Here is a 15,527-nt window from a genome sequence, read left to right on the forward strand (position 1 = left end):
ACGCGGTTCGAAGCCAACGAGCAGATTGAAAACCGCCATGCTACGCTGTGCCAATATTTCAATGTACATAGAAATTAAAAAATACTGTAAAATAAATAAAATTGCTATATGATTTTTGGGCTTCTTTTTGTAGGATTGGCAGCAGCGTTGCCGCTATTTGGCCAGCAATACCATTTAATTTCTCTGCAACCCAATGAACTGACAAAGGTGACGGAGGCCCAGCTGTGGCGGCTGAAGCAGCAAAACACCCGATTTCTGGACCTCACAGCGAGCTACCCCACGTTGCTGGAGCCAATGAGAGAAGGACAATCAGTCAGGGTTACTCTGGAAAAGCCAGCTATTGTGTACAATTACCCTAATGCGTCCGAGTTCCACGAGAAAGAGGTGAACTCGCTTCTCGCCGACATCGATCCTTCAAAGATCCAGGGTACATTGGAAGAGCTGAGCTCGTTCAAGTCACGGTACTATAAGTCTGAAAAATACCTGGACTCCTCTATATGGGTTTACAACAAGCTGTTAGACTATGCGCTTGGCAGCGATAACTACAACCTGACGGTGGTCAACCACGAGAAATTTCCGCAATCGTCGTACATTTTGCGGATAACGGGCACCAACAACTCTGTCGAAACCCCGACCATTGTTCTTGGAGCACACATCGACTCCATGAATTTGGTGCTACCTTCGTTTTTGCGTGCTCCGGGCGCAGACGACGATGGTTCTGGTGTGGTGACGCTGCTGGAAACGCTGCGGATCGTGACGGAGCACGGGCTTTCTTTCCCCAACCACATCGAGTTTCACTTTTACGCAGCGGAGGAGGGCGGCATGCTTGGCTCGCTTGACATTTTCAACGCGTATTTTCTGCACAAAAAAGTGGTCGCCATGCTCCAGCAGGACATGACGGGCTACGTTGCAAAATCGCTTCGCAAAGGACGGCCGGAACACTTTGGACTCATCGCGGACTACACGTCGCCGTATCTGAACGAATTTTTACGGCAGGTGATTGAGACGTACTGCCGAATCCCTGTTTTTGAGAGCGCGTGCGACTATCCCTGTTCCGACCATTACAGTGCCCACATGAACGGGTTCCCAGCAGGAATGGTAGCAGAAGCCCAGCGCGAGTATTGGAACCCGTACGTGCACACGACGGCCGACACAATCGACAAGCTGAGCATGCTGCACATAGCGGAGCACGTGAAGCTGTGTTTGGGCTACGTGTACGAGCTCGGAGAGTACTCGTTTTAGGGAGCTAAAAAATGAAAATAAATGCATTTTTTTAAGTTGAATTTTTGTTACTCGGGCATCGTGAGCGCTTCGGCCTTGTCCTCCTTGTAGAGCTCGGCGTTGGTTTTCACCTGGATGCTAAGAACTAACGCGCCGATGCCAACGATGCCGCCAACGCGGAAAATCCAGCCCAATGAGTCGTCAAACGAGTCCTTGTCGCTGTTCTGAAGTAGCTTGAACAGGAACGACGAGCCCAGCGACGAAAGCATCTGCGGGGCTGAAACAAAGACGTTGTGGATTGCTAGCAAAATGCCCGAGTCGTAGACGACATGATCGTATTTTGCAACCATGACTTTTGACAGATAGAAGCTTGTTTCTGGCGTGACAAGCGTGTTTTCAGACTCGGCGGACGACGGCACGCTCTGTTTTCTGTACTGGTCATAGATCTGGACAGCCTTGATGTCCTTGATGCGCGAAATCTCCTCGCTGATCAAGGCAAACGGGATCCACACGGCACACCCCCACGGGATCCCCAAAAACGCAAATAGCACGATGGCCTGGACGGAGGTGGCGATGAAAAACGTCGAAAGGGTGGCCACAATGAACACCACGTGAGAGTAGATCCACAACCGACGCATGTTGATCCACTCGCTATCCCTAAACCTGTCGACGAGGTACGGCAATAGCAGGTCGACCGCGAGCGTCACGACTGCGTGGGCGAGCAGCGCTGCTGTTCCGCGCCGCACACCTTCGTCCAGCAGCCGCTGGCGCTCGTCTGCCGGCAGGTTAAGCGGGTTATTGTAGCCGTTCTCGTACAAATAAAGTTCCCCCACGTAGGTTGACGTGTAGAAGAGCATCGGGAAGTAGCCAATCCAGGCGAAGAACTCTGCGTAGCACACGATCTTGACCTGGCGCGGCAGCCGTGCAATCGACCGCAGCACCTGCCAGAAGAACGACTTCACCACCGTGAGCACCGTGGCGTTTTCCTCGTCGATGCCCATGTCCTTGAGTCGCTTTTCCTGTTTTTTGCGTTCCATGCGGATAGCGAGGTCGTAGCGTGGGCTGCGCTCCTTGATCGCCCAGCAGGAGAACGCCGTAAGAACAAGCATGATGGTGGCCACGAGCCAGCTCAAAACCTTGAATTGCGAGCTCCCGAGCCAGGGAAACAGCGCGGCCAGGTCCCAGGTGCCAATCCAGAACCCAACGATGTTGAAGGCACCAATCATGCGCGCGGCCCACGCGTTGGCTATTTGCTGCTGAACACTGGGAACCACGTCGACGATCAGCGCGCGGCACGAGGCCTGGATGACGGCGATGGAGAAGTCCAGAATATAGATGCCAGCCGCAGCAAAGGGCACCGTGTACCGGTTGACGGTGTCTTGGTCTCGATTAGGCAGAAACCAGCCCACAATGTTGGCGGAATGCGACAGATACAGCAGCGACAGCACCGTGGCCACACAGCCTCCGATGATAAACGGTCTTCTTCTGCCCCAGTCGAGGTTGCACTTGTCGCTCAGCAATCCGACAATAGGCTGGCCAAAAGTGCCCGAGAGCGGGCCGGCCAGCCATATGAGGGCAAGCGCATGTTTGGAGACACCCAGCGACAGCAGAAACGGCGTGGCCTCGCTGAACTCCGTGGACCAAGCAAGCTGCAGGGCCCCCACAATTAGCGTGAGCACCACGATGTAGCCGGTCGACCTGATAGGGTTGTACAGGTCGCTCATGTCTTGGTCAGGGTCAGCTCTCAGCTCAGAGGTGAGCGTTTGCTCCAGAGAAATATCCTCGTCGAGAAGGGCTTGTGTGCTTGGTCTGGTCATTAGCAAAAAAGCATAGATGGGTACACTTTGCACCAGAATAATTATTATTTTATTTACGCGTATGGCTGATAGGAAAAGAGGCAGAGACGAGCTGGATGCGGCAGGCGCCGGCTGGAGTATATGCGAGGGATTGCTAACACCGGACAGGACGCCAGCGGCATGCTCTAAAAAGGTCCAGCTGCGCAGAATCACGTCCGAATTGCATGGTAAGTGGATTTGGGAGCCAGCAAGCTAACGGTTAGAGAGAACGGTGAATCTGATGATGAACGCCAGTCGTGAGCTGTCCCGGCGCGAGCGCATGGTAGAGCACATGGGCAGCCAGTCCGGCACAGAGGAGCAGGAGCAGATAGATAGCCCCACAACCGACAGTCAGAACACCTACCACCAACGGCCGTATTGGCCCAGCGCGCCGCGACTGGCACACACCTGAGCGCCACGGCCTTTGCGGTTCTGCATCCCCCACTTCGTCCCCCTGAGCTGGTAGGGCTCATAATATTTCACCTGCTTATCTGGGGCACATAACCAGAAAATATTGTTTTCTATTCACCACCCGGAAACTTATTCCGTCGCATGACCACGTACGAAAAGATAGTCAAGGGGGCCACGAAAATCAAGCTGGCGCCCCCAAAGCCCAAGTACATTGAGCCCATACTGATGGCCACGGCAGGCGGCGAGAAATCGGAGAAGTTCCGGGTCATCATGCGCTCTTTAGCCGTTCGCTTAGACGACACAGCCTGGTCCATTGTGTACAAGGCACTGATCGTGGCCCACATCATGATTCGCGAAGGTGAGGAGGACGTGACGATCTCGTATCTTGCCAAAAATCCGCATATGCTCGAATGTCGCAACATCGCCAAGTCCGGCACCTTCATCTCCAACGGCGGCGACCTGAAAACACTCAAGAACTACTCAAAGTACCTTACCACACGTGCCAAGGAGTACGCGAACGTGAAACACGACTATATTCGGGAAATGAAGAAGCCCGTGAGCTCTTGGTCGACAAAGGACACCGGTTCCCGTCTGCGGTCGCTGAGCGTCGATAAGGGGCTTCTTCGAGAGGTCGAGAGCGTCCAGAAACAGGTGGACGCACTAGTACGCTGCCGATTCGCGGAGGCCGAGGTCAACAACGACGTTATCATTCTCAGCTTCAGAATGCTCGTCAACGACCTGCTGTCGTTGTACCAGGCCCTGAACGAGGGTGTGGTTAACATCTTAGAACACTTTTTCGAGCTCAGCAAGTATGATGCCGAGCGAGCCTTTGAGATCTATAAACATTTCACCAAGGAAACCGAACAGGTGGTGGCCTTTCTGCGGGTCGCCAAACATCTGGAGCACGTGACCAAGCTGCACGTGCCGGTGATCAGGCACGCGCAGACGGGACTCACCGACTCGTTGGACGAGTATCTGCACGATCCAAACTTCGACATCAACCGAAGACAGTATCTGGCGGAAAAAGAGAGCAAGAAAAGCGGGAAACGCGACGAGCCCAAGGAGCAGCAGCAGACCGTGCCTCCGCCTCAGGCTGCAACGCAGTCGTCGCCCAGCGATGGCCTGGTGTTCCAGCAGACGGGATATAATCCGTTTGCCGGATTTACTCAGATGGCCACAGGCTTCAGCAATCAACCCGTCAATGGCAACTTCTCGGGACAGCCGCAATTTGTTTCACAGCAGAACTTTCAGACGACACTGCCACTGCAACAAATCCCAGAGTCGCAGCCTGTACAACAAATCCACATGTCGCAGACGCAGCCGCTCCAGCAAACGTCGACTTTCCAGCCTTTCCAGCCACAGCAGACAGCCACTTTGCAGCGGAGCTCAACTTTCGATGCGCTTCCACCTCCTGCAGAGCAGAACGTCTACCCACAGCTGACATCATCGTTCACAGGAACAGGGTTTGGTGGCTATAGTCCGCAGCCACCGATTCAGAGGCAGACAACGTCCTCCCTCAGAGGAAACCTCAAGAGACAGTCCACCAATCCGTTTGCTCTTGAGCGGTCCAGTTCCAGCAACAACCCATTCGCCAAGCTGGAGGCCGCTGGTACAGGCACGAATCCCTTCAGATCGGGTTCTGTGAGTGCGCTGCCGGTGCAAAGGCAGCCAACGGCAGGCGGACTAGAGAATTTGCCAACCGTGCCTGTGTTCCCCGAAACCAAGCAGGAGTCCAGTCAGCAACAGGCACATCAACAGGCAGTGTTCCAGCTACAACAGGCCGCTGCACAGCACAAAGCCCAGATGACAGGAATGAGTCAGCAGCAAACGGGTTACAATCCATTTGCACAAAACCAGACGGGCTACAATCCATTTGGCAGCGGAGTCTACAACGGTCCGAATTTAATATAATAGTTTCATCATTCATTATAGTTGAATATGTCGTTCGCATCAGACGTGTGGGAGGTCCGGCGTGTACGCACCGGCTTTCTTATCTGTGCGTTTCAAATAATTCACCAGAAGCCTGTCCTGTTTCTCGTTTGGCTGGTAGAAGTCGGTCTTATACTCGTGCTGCTTCTTGAGCTCCACTCTTTCCTGGTCAAGCTTCGACTTGATGGCATTGGAGAAGGTTGGTCTGGCGAAGTATGCTATGGTAACAACGGGAACTGCCGCCACAGACACACCGGCAAAGAATTTCATTGGAGTCACTGCCATGATAGATTGTTAGAGTTAATTAAATTGTACAATTACAACCTTCTGGTTACATGCTATTTATACCCTGGTCCTAGAAGGGCGGCAGTCATCGTTTTACTGAGGCGTGGCCCCACTTCTTATCTGTTGCCACATTTAGTAACGGTCAGGAGATCTTTTAAATTCTATGGTGGTGTGCTTTTTCTTTTTAGGCCAAGGTAGTGTAAACTCTTTTTCTCGATTTACCCTCCTCCTCCCATGTTTTTCCGTCAGCAAAATTGAAACTGTGGTGATTGCTCCACTGCGTTTTCAGGAAATTCAGACCGCTGATGTTGTAGCCGACCTCCATGTTGGTCTGTCTGAGCATCTTTCTCAGCTCCTTGCGTAGGTCATCCAGCTCCTTGCGCAGCTCTTCGTCCTTTTGGCTCACCAGCTCCATCGAGTTGGACCGGATTACGAAGAAGAGCGTGCGGCAGATGACCGAGATCGAGGTCAGGTTCTTGTTGAAGTTGTCGCCAGCTGTCCAAACTCGAATAAAACGTAGCAGCTTCACCGTGTACGAGAATGGCAGCACAATCAGGGCGTCGTCAAGCTGCGATGGCTTGATCTTGGTGAGAACGTCCAAAACGTACTGTTCCGGCAACAAGTTCAATGCCTGCAGTATAGGGTTCCGCGTCGGCTGAACAGGCTGTTTGGCCGACCTCTTGAGTTTGAAAGCCTGTAGTTCCCGCTTGTACTGCTGGGTCTCTTCCAGCTCCTTGGTAGCAAGATCTAAAGCCTCCATCAGTTTCTCACCGGCCTTGAGCGTCTCCATCGTCTGTTTGGACACCCGACCCACCTCGTCTTCGTCCTGGTCCACCGCCTTGTCACCTTCCAAGGAATCAAGCAGCTCTCCCTCATACTGCTCGTCCATCTCCTTTTCCCGCTCTTCCTCAAGGAAGACTTGATCGTCAGTCTCTTCCCATATTCTGATACTGTGATCGTGGGACACAGACACCATGAACTCACCAGAGTTACTGACGGCAAGGTTCCAAACCTCAGAGTGGTGCGCAGCCAACTTTTGGATATTTTCAAATTTGATGCCGTCCCAGTACTTCACCATTCCGTCCTTGGAGCAACTGAAAAAGTTTTTGGATTCTGGTACAAACTTGACTTTCATGATTGCATCTTGATGCCCGAAAACCGACTTGTGACAGTCTCCAAAGTCCAGTCCCCAAATCCTTATGTTTTTATCTGCGGAAGACGTGATTATCAATTTCGAGTCAAACGAGATATCAATCGAAAGCACAGGAAGCTTGTGTCCGTACAAGCTGAGGAAAAACTTGAGCGTGTCGAAGAAGAAGATCTTGACGGTGTTATCCAGCAGAGCAACAGCCAGGTATTTGGAATCTGGAGAAACCTTAACACTAAGCACATCGTCGCTCACCTCCAACGTTCTAGTGTGATTCAGCTGTAAGCGGTTGACGTACTTGTTGGCAGTTCCCGGAACAAGCTCTTTCTCCACCTGGATCTCCCAGAATTTGACCGTTTGATCGGCAGAGCCGGTAATGATCGTCTTTCCGTCCGGAGTGAGGTCGATCGACCACACAGCCTTGCTGTCGTGAACGTCTTCCAGCGAATGGAGAACCGTCGAGGTGGCGAGATCCAGAAGCCTTAAAGCACCCTCTTTTGTTCCTATCACCACCAGAGCTCCTCCTGGAAGAAAGCAAGTCGACAAAACATAGCCAATTTTTTCGAATGTTCTAATACAGGACTTGGTCTTGATATTCCACACTTTGAGCTCGTTGTTCGAACCGGTGACCAGCAGCTTGTCGTCGTCCGAAATGTCGACAGCTCTGATATCTTGCCTGTGTCCCAGGTTGTACAAAGAGTATTTTGCTTCACTTATTTTGTCCACTGGATTGTGTTTGCGCACTGCCTCCGGAATAGGGATATTGTAATAGACAACGGCATTATTTGTCAGTGTCACCACCACATCGAGTTTTCTGCTGCTGGTGAGGGCCCACGTAGTGGAGCGAACTTTAGACTTTTCTGTGTGAAGCGTCGTAAAAGGAGCAATCAACATGTTGACCTTGGCATCGTCCAATGCGCGCTCGATCTCCTCGGGACTCATACCTTTCTCCTGCAGTCTAGCCTGTCTTCTGGCCGAGGCTCTGCTGATCTCTTTTTCCTGCCTGAAACGGAAAAATTCAACCGTTCTGTCGGTATTGGAGGCAAAGAAAAATTCGCCTTGGTTGGTGACCGTAAACCCAATTTCTGTGCATCTGCTCTTACTTTGCTTATCGTATATCCCCTGTTCGATAAGTTTCTTGTCCTCTTTAGATAGATCGATCTTCCAAACCTTTAATTGCGTGTCCATGCCTGCTGTGATGCAAAGCTCTTTGGTGGTGTTGAGTCCCAAAGCCCAGCATTCGCCGGTGTGCGCCACATGGGTCTCTATACATTGCTGTGACTTTAGATCCCAAAGCTTTATTAAACCATCCTTGGAGGTACTAATAAGCCAGTCTTCCATTTCGTCGATATTAGTATTTTCTGGCTCATACAAAAGACTGAACCCAGTGATTTGATCCTTATGTCCTTTCAGCTTGAAAAGACCCGTTTCTCCAACCAGGTCCCACACAATAATCGCAGTGTCTTTAGATCCAGAGAAAAGACGTGTTCCCGAACGGTCGAATCGCAGCATCGAGACGGCAGACTTGTGGCCCGAGAAATTGATTATTACCGAGCTCGAGGTTAGATCCCAAACTTTGATGGTACCGTCGCTATAGCCGGCAGCCAAGATGTTTGAGCGCGGCTCGTGCTCAAGTCTAACCACATGTGCCGGGGCTGATTGTGTCGACGAGTCCAGTGCTCCCGGATTAGCGCCGTCTCGTAGCCTTTTGATGAGCTCCCCGGTTTTGATATCCCAGACGAGAATGTCTTCCAAGCCGCCCGTGATGACCTGACCAACAGATTTCCGTGAATCGTTGTTACCAATAAACACAGTGTTGGACTGCGAGGCAATAACGCCCATCCAACCGGCTTGCTCGTAACGCTGGTACGATTTCACCATATTTGAATCTGATCAATATTTTTCTTAAATTTTTTTTCTCATCTAGCGAGCACCCTTGCACCAAAAGGTAGATCAGGAGTCCAGGAGCCAATCGTGGAACGAGTCCATAAGCACGGGCCACGACTGCGATTCGTCGTAGTTTGAAAGCTTGTTGTCCTCGTGGTATGTTTTGAGAAACGGATACAGCATGTTCCACTGATCTTTGGTGATGCTTTTGCGGTTTGTTTCTTCAAGAAACCTGACAAACGTTTCCAGCTCTGCTTTATAGGCTTCTGGCAACATGAGATGCCAGTACTCTACCGCGGTTTCTGTTGGCACATTGCGTTCATTTTTCTCGAGAATAAATTTGTAGGTGAATTGATAAACCTTTTTGAAGTACTCTTCATCCTCTGACAGTTTGACTGCCAATTCATTTCTCACGTAGTCGCTCATTTTTTCAATGGTGTTGCATTTGACTCTCGACCAGTTCGTCACAAAGGGATCTTCTTTAAACACTCCAACAGACGGGCACTCCAGAAACTCCGCCAGCGCGAGCATGGCTATGTCTTCCGGCTCATATCCCAAATCGGAGATATACCGCACGGTGCCGTCAATGCCAATGTAGGACTTTCCCAGAGGGTCTGGCAATGGCTCTTTATATTGATCAAAAATCTCCTTTACCTTAGGGTCGATCCTGACTGTCACCTTTTCTTTCTTGATGTTCTTTGCCAGTTGCGGGTTCACAAAGAAGTCGTTGATGGCATGCGTAAGCTTTTGTTGATTTCTCTGTAGGAAGAAAACAGCAACCTCCTCTGAGTCGGTTCCTGTAACCTCCAAAAACTTCTTGACTGTAGCGGGTCTGACAGACATGTTGATCCGACTATATATATTATTTGTATTTTTTTTTTTGTTTATTTAGTGTCTTTTTAATGCAATTGTCCTTGAACGCGCAGAACTTTTTGGAGGTCTTTGCCTTGCCGTCTGCAAATTCGTCGTCTCTAGAACAAGAGGATCCATCATCGAACAGCTCTCAGATTTTGGACTGGATTGCAGAAGTGCTGGACGCGCAAAATGCTGATCTGAAGGAACCACCGCTGAGGGTACGCAACTCACTCCGTAACATCGGTACCGGCAACGAGATCTTATTTGACGGGCTTCTGAGATTATTGAGATTTCATCTGAACAAGCAAGGAAGACAACTTGTCCAATCCATTGCCGAGTCGTCCCAAACGATACGTAACGTCTCTGGCTTATTCGAGTGGATTATCAATGTGAGACAAAAAACAATGTACTTTGCGTCGGTCACAAACCTGATTGCCGACCATGTCAGACTAGTGACGCGCTGTATCAATGCTATTTTTCAGGCCACGGCGTTGGATCCCGTCGTTTTTGCGAATCTTCGAGAATGGTACGACACCGGACTCTTTTCAGATCCAGGCATGATATCCCACCAACAGCTGGTCGAAACAGCGCAGATACTCATTCAGATAGAACTTGGCGATGAATTGACTCAATTGGTGATAGAATTATTCAAAGACCGGATAAAGTTGCACGTGCAGACCAAATGTTCAAGGGTCTGGAATAGACCTGTGCTCCAGGATCTCTCGAAATGGACCCACCAAATTCTTGTTCCAAAACTTGGAGATATTCTTCCGTCTTGCAATCTCTCATCCCTAGATGTTTTAGTCAAGAATGAGCTGGTTAAGCTCAGAGTTGGAGAGAGCTTTGACATAGTGGTCGATTATCCGGATTCCACCTTTGCTCTTGAGGAACTGCGCGCATGCATGTCAACTCCGGAACAAAATGCTCAACTGGTGAACACCTTCATCCATTTATCAAGAAAGAGGTTACTCCATGCGGGTGTGAATACCATCGACATCATCAAGTGCTATATTTCAACCATTCGCTCGTTTCTGATAATCGATCATCGAGGAGTCTTGTTGGACAAAGTGTGCAGACCTATTAGAGCATATCTTAGAGATAGAGAAGACACAATTGAGCGTATTGTGTTTGCGCTACTCGATACGTCAACCGACAATAAACTGATTGAGCTTGCTATTGAGCTTCGTCAGTCAGACAAAAAGAAACATCTCACACAGGAAATGGAGCGGGATCTGGACTGGACGCCTGATCCCGTAGATGCTCTACCTGACTTCCGTAAAGGAGTGGTGGAAGATGTGGTGGAGTCACTATTATCAATTTTCGACTCAAAAGATGTGTTCATGAGTGAGCTAACTAAAGTGTTTTCCGAACAACTACTTCGCATCACAAACTATGATGTTCGGGAAGTCTACGGTAAGCTTCAGCTGCTAAAGTCGAGATTTGGCAACTCAGAGTTTGGGTCTTTGGACGTTATGATGAAAGACATCATTCAGAGCCGCAAGTTGGACAAGCTTATCAATTCAGATAAAGTTCACGCATCCATAATTTCGCATATGTACTGGCCGGAGTTGCCAGAAGAGAAGTTCAAACTTCCTGATGAGATACAAACTAATTTGCAAAACTACGAGGAAGAATTCAAAAGGAAGAAGAAAGGACGCAAACTCACCATTTTCCCGTCTCTCACATACGTGGATATTGATGTCGAGATTGGCAACCAGGTGAGAAATTTCAAGGTTTCTGCCGATAAGGCTTCTATTCTATATTCCTTTCTAGATATTCCAAAGGGCAGTGAGGTGAAACTTGCTATAATTTGCATGAAACTCCAAATGTCGCTAAAGCTGGTCAGCGAGGGACTGTTATTTTGGGTGAAACAGGGCGTTTTAAAAGATTGCGGCATCAACACCTATAAAATCAACGAGTGATCATTTCAGTTCCATTGTGATGATTTTTTCCACAGTTCTCAGCACCTCGTCGCTGAACTCATTAATTTGGTCATAATGCGGTTGCCGGAACCGTTCATTTAGGGCCTCGTCAAGCAGGTGTCTCAATTTCGTGATTAAGACAGCATTTTTGCACCATGTTCTTATAGGCAGCCATTGTCCCATCACGATACCTGGAGAAGGCTTGCCGGACGAGACGGTACTCAGATCGTACGATATAGAGCCACCAAATAGCAGAACGGCTAGAATGGAAACAGGAGTCACATCTCTGATATACAGCTTGGTTGTGGTGTGCGATGCTCCGTACGTGAGAAAATGGGACGTCAAGTTATTGGACTTTGTAGGTGTGAAGATAACATTACCGTTCTCATCCTCCACAAGCGGTTCTCCACCCGATCCAGCTGGGGTTTTGACATTAAACAGCGTTGACGAGGGGTGCAAAAATGCTCTGGTAGCAGGAAGCTGGTCGTCATGGTTCTTGATATATTTTTCGTTCCTGATCCAGAATTTGATGCTCTTTGCGTCGGGGTCTATAGAAATCGATCCAGCAACACTTGCCATGTATTTGGGATCCGGATATTGCACTCTGGCAATTTGAGGGTAGGACGAGGAGCATACCAATGAGCAGAGTATCTGATAGTTACCCGAGTTTTTGTTAAGAATCGACGAGGACTGGGATTTAGGATAGTCCATTGGGATGAAGCCAAGATCTTGTAAAGCAGAAATGTACTGCGTTCTCGTCGACTGAATCTCGTTCATCGTCAAATATGACAGATAGTTCTCTTCCAGCCAGCGGCGTTGAATTTTCGGCTCCAGATTCTGGTACTCGTTGAAAGCGTTCAGAATGGCAATGAAGTCTCCATAGCCCTTAGAGAACTTGTTCTGGACTTTTTTCACCTCGTCGCTGTTCTCCATTCTTACCATGAACGGGTTTCCTGTGACTCCAATGGCCGCAAGAGTGAGACAACTATCCAGACACTTGAACAGAACGCCGAAGAGAAGCAATTTTCCAGACTTGAGGTCTGTTGGCAATGTTGATAAATATGATCCCAACTTTGTCAAGTTATCGTTGTGCAACGCCCCCATTTCTGTCAGCAACTGTTTCGAGCTCTCGACATTTTCCACGTCTGGCGGGTCCAGACCCATTTTCAAAAATTCGTGCACATTTTTGATGCCCATGGACTTGACCACCAGGTACAAATTCTCCAGTCTTGTGCGCTTGATTTCAGGAATAGGGTATTTGCGCATAGTCTTCGTCTCTGTTTCCTTGGTGAAGAGCTTGTAGCAGAGCCCATTCTGGATACGTCCTGCTCTTCCTCGTCTTTGTCCACATTCTGCTTGCGAAGCCCAGGATTCGACTAGTTTCGTCGAATTGGAAGCCGAGTCAAAATGGATACTTTTCACTCTTCCCGTGTCAATCACCACCACAGCATCAGGAATCGTGATCGACGTCTCTGCGACGTTTGTGGAGGCCACCACCTTTCTTTTTCCTTGAGGAGGGGATCTGAAAATCCGTTTCTGGTCTTTGGAGCTCAAGGCAGAGTGCAAAGGCAGAGTCCAGAAAGGACCGTTTATTTTTGCCAAACATTTGCTAATTTCCATCACTCCTGGCAAGAATATCAGTATAGACCCGCTGTTTGACTGCGCACGCAAATCGGCGTCAACTTTCTCCACCAAGGCGGCAATCAGGTCGTAATTAATATTCCCCAGCTCAAAATATTTAGAGTCCGCCTTTGGCTGAATTTGGTCTCCGTTCCTCATTGTCACTGTAAACTGCAAATCATCAAGGATATCGTCCAGATAATAATCCTGAATAGGAAACGTCCTGCCTTCAATGTGGACGTGAGAAACTCCAGACCCAAAGTACTTGTCAAATACCGATATGTCAATGGTGGCAGACATGAGCACCACCTTGAGTTTTGGATACATTTTGAGGATTTTCTTCAGGATGATCAGAAGAAAGTCTCCGTCGACAGAACGCTCGTGCACCTCGTCAACAAAGATGTAGCCCAGGTTTTCGAAGATCGTATTGCTTGCGTCCTTGTTGCTAACAATTCCTTGGATCATTCTCAAGAGAACTCCCGTTGTGACAAATGTGATTCGAGTATCTTTGCATGTTTTATTTTCTCCTCTGATTATGTATCCGACCTCGCTGCCACATGTGCTGACACGTTCCTCGGATACCCTATCTGCGAGCCCAATGGTTGAAATTCTTCTCGGCTGAGTGCAGATTATGTTGGTGGAAAAGTCGTTTTGGCTATTGAGCTGGTCCAGGATAAATTGCACAATTTGCGTGGATTTACCTGAACCAGTTTCACCTGTGATGAGGCAGGCACGGTTGCTATTGATGACAGAAACAAGCTGCTCTTTTTTATGCCATGCAGGCAGCTTGGACCGCTGTCTGACCATCTCTTTATACTCGCATAATTGAATTCTGGTTGCGTAGTCAAAGGAAAGACGATCCAGGTCTCTAGATGCCTTTGCGCGCTGTCTCTTGGTGGTCTTCAAAGACGAAGTGCTTTCGGCTGCCTTGCGCTCTCTTTTGACGCTAGTTTTCACCAGAGGACCAGGATTTTCCACGATCCGAAGAATGTTCTTCTCCAACCACTCAATGCAATTGAAGATGATCGGCATGCCCAAAACGTTGTTTTCTACGATGTGGAATAAGAGCTCTGTAATGATGGAAATCTTAATGTAGTTGGCTAGCTTGTAGGAGCTGTTTTTCACCACCAAATGGAGGCCGGGGAGTGTTTGGGGATAATTGGGGCTTTTGTACACCTTTAGCGCGAGTAAACCTTCGTCCATGCCCTCTGGACGCAGCGAAATTTCGGCAATATTCTTCTTGGGCAGCTTGATATTGTCGTCTCCATATATTGCGACGAGTCCGTCGAGTTCCTCCTGCCAAATTTCCGCAGAGTCCGGTTCCTGAGCGTCGGTCTCAAAGTCGATAAGCGTCGACGTCAAATAGACCCCCAAAAGAATCTCGTCGTATCCACAGGCGCTAATGGCAGTTTCTATTTGGTTCACGCTGAATCCTCCCTCTCGGAGTCTTTTGACAAGATTCTCTTTTTTGAAGTCTTTACTAATAGTCAGCTCCACGTTCGAGTCTTTACTGTCCTTCACAAAAAGAGGCGGAAGATCGTCTTCAGGAATGTGAAATATGAGCCACTCCAAAGCGTCGGTGAAAGTACTCGTATACTTCAGAGATTCTTCAACATGCATTTTCCTGAACCCTAGTGCTTCCAACGCTCCAGCATCAACGTTAAACCTTTCACCCTCTATATTCTCTTCCGACCATTCGATGTGGTGTCGGATACAGTCTTCAACCAAGGCTCTGACTTCTGGTTTTAAATCAATAAAAACAGTGCTGTCCCATACTTTTCGAGGAAACCTCATCTGTTCAGAAACATATTTCTCCGTTCTAGAAACCGGAGACTTAGGTTTACTGACTCCGATGGAAATGACTGGCTTCTTATTTTTCAGCTCTGCTTGTTTCTTTGCTTCTTGCTCTTTTTGTCGTTTTTCTTGTATTTTGCGCTGCTCAAGAATCATGCTAAAGGGGTCTGAACAGTATTCACGTTTGGCTTTCTCTGGGTCTTGCTTGACGAGATTCTTCCGCTCGGCTTCCAAGTCTGCCCACAGCTGCTTGTGATTAGTCGGTAAGACCATATGAATGTTTTTGTCGGAAGCAATGCGGTGCAAAGCGTAGGTGGCAGCGTAATGTCGAGCTTCCAGAGCTGTCTCCTGGGGTTTAATCACTTGACTCGGAACCATTCGAACCTCCATCGTTTCCTGGGTTTTCGGATTCTTCCATGAGAGCTTGGCAATGCCAATAAACCCATCTTTGGTCTTCTTCATGTCGTATTCGACTTTCTGCCACTTTTGTTTCTGACAGTGCTCGTGAAGTAATGATCCCGGAAGCTTGCCTGTCCAACTCGACGATTGCGCCACCGCAGTTCGACCTGCCTTACGGGTAGCAGCATCTATGGGGCCTTTCTTGCCTGTCTCTCCGGACGG

At 49.0% G+C, this 15,527-nt stretch overlaps 8 protein-coding genes across 8 annotated transcripts; 4 read left to right on the forward strand and 4 right to left on the reverse strand.

The window, feature by feature from the left end:
- Window positions 1–108: 108 nt before the first annotated feature.
- Window positions 109–3,026, forward strand: OGAPODRAFT_102042 (uncharacterized protein; the record flags this gene model as incomplete). Its single annotated transcript, XM_018353086.1, has 1 exon — window positions 109–3,026. The coding sequence occupies one exon, from the start codon at window positions 109–111 to the stop codon at window positions 1,240–1,242; it is 1,134 nt and encodes a 377-aa protein (XP_018209091.1). The 3' UTR covers window positions 1,243–3,026.
- On the reverse strand, window positions 122–3,026 carry OGAPODRAFT_89833 (uncharacterized protein). The gene has a single exon (XM_018356944.1). It carries the CDS (start codon window positions 2,943–2,945, stop codon window positions 1,290–1,292), a length of 1,656 nt encoding a protein of 551 aa, XP_018209092.1. The 5' UTR covers window positions 2,946–3,026; the 3' UTR covers window positions 122–1,289.
- A 73-nt stretch (window positions 3,027–3,099) lies between these two features.
- On the forward strand, window positions 3,100–3,468 carry OGAPODRAFT_95201 (uncharacterized protein; the record flags this gene model as incomplete). Its single annotated transcript, XM_018357701.1, has 2 exons — window positions 3,100–3,244; window positions 3,281–3,468. 2 exons carry the CDS (start codon window positions 3,100–3,102, stop codon window positions 3,466–3,468), a joined length of 333 nt encoding a protein of 110 aa, XP_018209093.1.
- OGAPODRAFT_17072 (uncharacterized protein) lies at window positions 3,110–5,711 on the forward strand. Its single transcript, XM_018354863.1, has one exon. The coding sequence runs from the start codon at window positions 3,609–3,611 to the stop codon at window positions 5,376–5,378; it is 1,770 nt and encodes a 589-aa protein (XP_018209094.1). The 5' UTR covers window positions 3,110–3,608; the 3' UTR covers window positions 5,379–5,711.
- On the reverse strand, window positions 5,690–9,564 carry OGAPODRAFT_17074 (uncharacterized protein). The gene has a single exon (XM_018354864.1). The coding sequence runs from the start codon at window positions 8,707–8,709 to the stop codon at window positions 5,866–5,868; it is 2,844 nt and encodes a 947-aa protein (XP_018209095.1). The 5' UTR covers window positions 8,710–9,564; the 3' UTR covers window positions 5,690–5,865.
- OGAPODRAFT_14158 (uncharacterized protein) lies at window positions 8,782–9,558 on the reverse strand (the record flags this gene model as incomplete). The annotated part of the gene is made up of 1 exon (XM_018353410.1): window positions 8,782–9,558. One exon carries the CDS (start codon window positions 9,556–9,558, stop codon window positions 8,782–8,784), a length of 777 nt encoding a protein of 258 aa, XP_018209096.1.
- A 563-nt stretch (window positions 9,565–10,127) lies between the features above and the next one.
- OGAPODRAFT_102056 (uncharacterized protein) lies at window positions 10,128–14,849 on the forward strand (the record flags this gene model as incomplete). Its single annotated transcript, XM_018353087.1, has 1 exon — window positions 10,128–14,849. One exon carries the CDS (start codon window positions 10,128–10,130, stop codon window positions 11,490–11,492), a length of 1,365 nt encoding a protein of 454 aa, XP_018209097.1. The 3' UTR covers window positions 11,493–14,849.
- Window positions 11,493–14,144, reverse strand: OGAPODRAFT_25070 (uncharacterized protein; the record flags this gene model as incomplete). The annotated part of the gene is made up of 1 exon (XM_018355296.1): window positions 11,493–14,144. One exon carries the CDS (start codon window positions 14,142–14,144, stop codon window positions 11,493–11,495), a length of 2,652 nt encoding a protein of 883 aa, XP_018209098.1.
- Window positions 14,850–15,527: the final 678 nt, after the last annotated feature.

Source organism: Ogataea polymorpha (genome assembly GCF_001664045.1).
Source record: "Ogataea polymorpha strain NCYC 495 leu1.1 chromosome Unknown OGAPOscaffold_6, whole genome shotgun sequence".
NCBI classification, from domain to species: Eukaryota; Fungi; Ascomycota; class Pichiomycetes; order Pichiales; family Pichiaceae; genus Ogataea; species Ogataea polymorpha.

Coding starts and splice junctions, on each gene's coding strand:
- OGAPODRAFT_89833 (XM_018356944.1), bottom strand. CDS start 2,945: ATGAGCGACCTGTACAACCCTATCAGGTCGACCGGCTACATCGTGGTG.
- OGAPODRAFT_17072 (XM_018354863.1), top strand. CDS start 3,609: ATGACCACGTACGAAAAGATAGTCAAGGGGGCCACGAAAATCAAGCTG.
- OGAPODRAFT_17074 (XM_018354864.1), bottom strand. CDS start 8,709: ATGGTGAAATCGTACCAGCGTTACGAGCAAGCCGGTTGGATGGGCGTT.